Source organism: Microcebus murinus, chromosome 1, assembly GCF_040939455.1.
Source record: "Microcebus murinus isolate Inina chromosome 1, M.murinus_Inina_mat1.0, whole genome shotgun sequence".
NCBI classification, from domain to species: domain Eukaryota; kingdom Metazoa; phylum Chordata; class Mammalia; order Primates; family Cheirogaleidae; genus Microcebus; species Microcebus murinus.
Window position 1 is genome coordinate 63,107,354 of NC_134104.1, and position 6,324 is coordinate 63,113,677.

The 6,324-nt window shown below is 35.4% G+C and overlaps 1 protein-coding gene across 1 annotated transcript in view; it reads left to right on the plus strand.

The window, feature by feature from the left end:
- The window catches only part of GTF2E1 (general transcription factor IIE subunit 1), a 34,276-nt gene extending 28,410 nt beyond the window's left edge, over positions 1-5,866 (plus strand). The window contains exon 5 of the mRNA XM_012780538.3: positions 4,043-5,866. Coding sequence (XP_012635992.1) covers positions 4,043-4,470 — 428 coding nt within the window. The 3' untranslated portion in view covers positions 4,471-5,866. The remainder of the gene's footprint in view (positions 1-4,042) is intronic.
- Positions 5,867-6,324: the final 458 nt, after the last annotated feature.

The window sequence follows — 6,324 nt, forward strand, 5'->3', positions numbered from 1 at the left end:
AATTTCTTGGAAAAGTGCTATTGTGTTCAAGGTGGCCATTTCACCTCTTCTGCAATCCTTTATTGCCCTAATTTATATGTGTTTTATTTTTCTGAACTGGGAGGCAAAACTATACTCCAGACTTTTTAAGATGTCTCTTCATAAACACCAAGGAATTTGTGCTGCCTGAAATATATTCAGATATGTACCACATGTGTAAAGAATTGAGCATTCTCACAGTCCAAGAAGATTAGTTTAAGTTACTGGATTCAAGACTTTGGGTGGTGATGATTTAGGAATATGTAGAAAGTGGGAGGCTGATACTGGACAAAGGTGACTCAAACTGAAAAGCAGAGGAGAATGGGAGTCTGTATCTCTGGTTAGATTTCATCAGCATGTGAATTTACATGCTGCTATTTTCAGGTTTATTATATATGATTGCTAACTTATCACCTGAGAGTATGGTTCTTTAATGCTAAAGAATCATAAGTAACTGAAAAACACTTGTCTTTTGAGCTATCTCCTAACTTCTTTTTCCTTCATAATTAGCATTCACCATTTATACTAGAAATTGTAAAAGTACTGTGGAGTTGGGTAGTGATGGTAAAAGCAGGTAGTACCTCTACTGTGATTCTCTTAGATATTTAAATTCCAATAAGAAAAAAGTTTTCCTTGGCAACAGTACTTTACTCTCTTTCCTCCTCTGATTAGCTTGCTATGTTTAGTTATTTTGATTCAAGTTGTTTTAGATTATATAGTGGTTAGACTGTACAATTATTTAATAGATTTATTTTCCCCAGCTTGGCTTTTTGCTTGTTTTTGAGGCAACCAAACTTTCTTTTCTTTGAACTTAGAAACAAAATTGAAGAAAATAAAACTTATTAACCAACATACTATGTTTACAATTCCTAGAATGATAGAATTTGAATCATGTGGGTCTTAAAGAAGCCATCTAGTCTACTTCATTAAGTTTTGTGAATATTTCTTTTTATATAAAATAGGATAGTATGTTGTCATGTCTAAGTTTATCTTTGTAAAAAGTTTCATGATAGTAGAATAGGCTTTATCCAGTGAAACTATGAAGTGAGTCTTATTTGTCCTATAGTAATTTTCCTCCAACTTCATCATGTTGATATCTTTTAGCATTTTATAGACTTTCAATCATATCCTCATAAATATAATGAAAGTTCTAATTCCTTTTGAACCTGCTTTCCTTGTAAATAGTCCTCTTTCCCACCACCACCTCTACCTACAGTTTTTGTTGATTTTAATTCTTTCTCTGGACCATTTCCAATTGTAATATACTTTGGGACCAGTGACCAGAACAATACGTGTTGTTCATGCATGGATTCATCATTAATTTTTTGAGTTTTATTTCTAGTATCTTTTGGTTTTCACCAGACATTTTGCTTTTGCTTTGATTTTGAAGCATATTAGAACCTACAACTTTAGAAACATGTGCAGGTACTTGTTAGGACCCTCTCCTGCCTTGAATCCAATAGGTTGAATAAATATCTTTCAGTATATTTTAGAATATTTTTCTATAGGCAGATTTTCTTACACTTGCCAGTATAGAAATAGATCTACTACCTTTCTGCCCACTTATACATCCTTCAGCTCTTCCTATGTTTTTTGTTGCAGCTTGGCCTTTAAGCACTCAGAATTGCTTAGCATAATCAGTGAACTTGATAGTTTCATAGTATACATCTTCTTTGTAATTTATAACTCTATTAAATAAGACTCTTCCTAGAACTACTATTGCTACTTTACCATCCAGAGATTTGCTCATTTATGCTTGTTTTTTGTTTTCTCTCTTCATCCATAACAAAACAATTCCTTTGTTCTGTCAGAAATCTGTTAGATGTAACTTAGTTTATGAAACTAATTTACTTTTCCCCTAATTTTATATTAAACATTGCTGAAAATACTATATTGGTAGTATTAACCTATTTGGAGCATTCTTTTGTAAGCAATTGTTGTCTTAGACACTTGCATGCATTTCTTTCCTTTTTTGTTATTATTGAAATATTACATTGGCAGTAAGAGCTCTAGGGAGGAAGTTCAGCCTTTGGCAATGTTTTGAAGTAGTTAAGTTTGATTTTTAACTCTCATTTTGACATCCATGTTATCAAAAGCCTTTTTGACTTTAACTTGTCAATTCCTGTTTCCCTTTCTCTTATCTGCCTAGTATCTCTTCTAGGAGTTCTGTACTTTACAAAATGTCCAGGATTACAGCTAATCCATTGTAATGTGAAGATGCTGTCACATCATCCATTGTCAGAATTGACCATTTTTGAGCCTTCTCTTGACGATGGTAATGATAGCACTAATCTAAGCACTTCACAGAAATTCATCTAATCCCCACAGTAATCCAGTGATGTAAATACTCTCATTTTTTTTCCCTTTCTGTACTTGAGAAAATTAGAGAGAGATGAAGTAACTTGGCCAAAGTCACACAGCTAATAAGTGTTAGAGTTGAAAGTGAGGAGACAGGTTTCAAACAATACTTTTAATCCTTTTATATGTTTTAAATGGCAGTATGTTTGGTAGTATTATCACAATGCAGAATACAGCTGTCTTCTATTTTATGTGCAATATATCACAGAAGATGTGTACACAAAATGATAGGTGTGTGGTGAGGTGAGAGAAATTTTACTCCTAAATTTAGATTCCTTTTTTATAAAGAGTTCATATGTTTAGTTTGCTTTAGGAAAATAAAACTGCTGTTTATTCACTCAGTCATCAAATATTTAGTGGCAGGTACTCTCTAGGTACATGGGATAATATCAGTAAATAAAACAAAGATAAATAGAGCAGGCGTAGTGGCTCAAGCCTATAATCCTAGAGCTCTGGGAGGCCGAGGCGGGTGGATCGCTCAAGGTCAGGAGTTCGAGACCAGCCTGAACAAGAGCAAGACCCTGTCTCTACTAAAAATAGAAAGAAATTAATTGCCCAACTAAAAACATATAGGAAAAAAAAATTAGCCGAGCATGGTGGTGCATGCCTGTAGTCCCAGCTACTTGGGAGGCTGAGGCAGAAGGATTGCTTGAGCCCAGGAGTTTGAGATTGCTGTGAGCTAGGCTGACGCCATGGGCACTCTAGCCTGGGCAACAGAGTGAGACTCTGTCTCAAAAAAAAACAACAAAAAAAAAACATTAATGTATGTTGTGGTAGAACCTACATCCTTGGAAAGAGGGTTACAAAAACAGTGGACATAAGTTATTTATTATGTTAGAAATTAAGTGCTATGGGGAAAAAAAAATAGAGCCATTGGAAATGTAAGGATGGGGTGAATTAAAAGAAGGCAACATTTGAGTAAAAACATGAGAAGTAGAAGACATTAGTACATTAGAATGAATTAGCTGTAACCCTGGACATTTTGGAAAGTGTAGAACTCCTAATAAGAGATACTGGCCAATGGCCAGAGCTGTATGGATACCTAGAGGAAAAATATTCCAGTCAGAGGGAACAGACCATATAAAGGCTGTGAAGTAGGAGTCCACAGAGGCCACTGTGGCTGGAGCAGAATGAGCAAGAAGTAAGAGGTAGGTAGTCAGGAAGGGTTCCCGATGATGTGTAGGACCTTATAGGCCACTGTAAAGCCTTTGGGTTTTACTCTGAGCAAGATGAGGAGCCATGTTTTGATTTACTATTATACAAGCTACTGTACTTAGTCCTTTATAGACATTATTTCTTATGTTCTTATCCAAAGCCTTAGAATAGAGATGCTTTTATAACCCCATTTTACAGAAAAAAAGTATTGAGGTTTAGAGATAACTTACTTGCCCATGGTTGGTACAGCTTGCATATAGAAGAACCAGGATTCAAATCCATGCTATATTACTCTTAAAACCCATGTATTTAACCATTATGCTATTTAAGCTCCAGTTGTAAGAAACATTTGAATATCTTATGGACAGCATCTCAAAAAATGGAATTAGTGAAGTCTGTGTTATTTTATTAGATTATTATATATTTAAATATATTAAAATCCTATTTTATTAGTTATAAAGGAATACCATTTATATTTAAGGATCCTGACTTTCTGAGTTTTACTCCCCAGGTGGCATAGATATGGATGCATTTCAGGAGCGTGAGGAAGGCCGTGCAGGGCCGGATGATAATGAGGAGGTCATGCGAGCGCTGCTTATTCATGAGAAGAAGACTCCTTCTGCCGCAGCTGCTTCAGTGGGGGCGGCCGCTCCTGTGACCACCGCCAATGGCAGTGACTCAGAGAGTGAGACCAGTGAGTCAGATGAAGATTCTCCACCCCGTCCAGCAGCTGTGGCTACGCATCATCGGGAAGAGGATGAGGAAGATGACGATGAGTTTGAAGAAGTAGCAGATGACCCCACTGTCATGGTGGCTGGCCGTCCATTCTCCTACAGTGAAGTGAGCCAACGGCCAGAGCTGGTGGCCCAGATGACACCAGAAGAAAAGGAAGCATACATAGCAATGGGACAACGCATGTTTGAGGACCTTTTTGAGTGAGCTATCCCTACCTTTTCCTTCTTTCTCTAATGCTCATTTCAAAATGAAATTCCCCACCTTTGAAACAAAGTGTTTAAATAGCTTTCTGTCATTCTTGATGTAAAGCACCTGTAACTTTGTGCAAAGAATAATGGAGAGAAAGTTTAATTTCTATGCCAGAAACTTTCCAGCAAGGTAAGGTAGGTTGGCTATAAGCATTCCCTTCCCTTCTATTACTACAGTATTAATATTTTACTGTATTTCCTTATCTAATCTTTTCCTTTCCTTTTAAAGACATTTCTCTCTCTTCTGAAATGAGTGAGGAAAGTCCATAGTGTAAATTCTTCCTGTCTGCCTGCAGAAGCCTACTACGATAGATTACAATAATTCACTGATCACATCCTTTTTTATCAGCTCTAACCAAGCATTCCGAATAATTCCTTATATTGCTGCCAGCCAAAGCAACTTGCCAACAGGAAAAAAAACTTCTAAAACTTCCTCAAAATTTGAGTATTTGCTCAAAATTGAGGTTGGAGGTCAATTTGTAAGGGGAGATCGGAGTGTGTGTGGACCAGGGATGGATATGCCTGAGTCTCATGTTTGAACCAGAATTTGTGTCTTTAAAACTGACCCAACTGGTAGATTCTGTTGTTTTGTTTCATCCTTTTTCGTTTGGACTTCGCGTGATAGAAAACAGAAAGTATGCTTGCTAAACCCTTATGAAGAAATTAGAAAAAACATAGACATAGAATAAGAAGTCCATATAAGGGATTAAAGAGTGGAGAGCATTGGGAATAGTGCCTTAGAACTGCCTGAGTTTGATCTGATTTGGAAATCCTTTACGTGGAGGTGGGACTGGTCCTGGTTTTTTCTCCTTTCTTCTATAGTCCTCTTGTCAGTGCTATAAATTGTTTCATGAGGCCATTCCAGCAGAAATCAACATAGAATAATTGGTTACATCCTTCCCTTCTTCCCTCACCGTCCCCACACCCAGCATCATTGAAGGCTTTCTTTGTCTCACTTTTTGTTCTTGTCAGATGTGGTATTTTGAGTATTGTAACCTCAAGGAACAGTTATTTTGGATTCGCATATGTAGCATGTTAATTCCCTAGGGCAGAACTCTAAAACTAAAGAACTTTCATACAAGGGTCTATTACAATTGTATTTTTTGTAATATTTTTTCTTGCATTGTAATTTTTAAGTATTTATCATTTTATACTACACGTGTGAAGTTAAGATAGCATTTTAGAGTATCTGAGCCTTGTGTGAAGTGATGTTTCATTTACCTGGGTTGTGTTAATTACTGACTATTGACAATAAATCTATTTTATACTGACTGAAATTTGTTAATTTCTAGCTCTGTAATATCTTAGAACATAATTAAAAAGAATATTCTTCCCATTAAAAAATTTAAAGACATTTTTCTCTTATTAGTCATTTCATTTCTATTAATAATAATAGATGCATCGTATGTGATCTAAATTTTTTCTGGCAATAAGTTGCCTTAAGAATGACCTTTATGTTTGTATCTTATATATGTGGAGTATCTCGATGTTCACATTTGATGTTAGCCAAAACGTTCAAGAAGTGATGCTATTCAACTTTTAAACATTGTTTTTTAAGGTTTCATAATTCTAGAAAGAAGTTAATTTAAATGATCAGATGTTAATATTAGAATGTACTTCATTTTTAAAACTGTATGTTCTTGTGTGTGTATGTGTTATGGAAAAATGTCACAAGTGATTACAGAAATGTGAATAAGGGTATTTATTGCAGAAGATTTGAAATAGAAAGATAGATACAATCACCAAATATGCATTAATCAGTGATTAAATTATTTTTCATGAAACCACAAAGATAGTAAAAAGAATATAG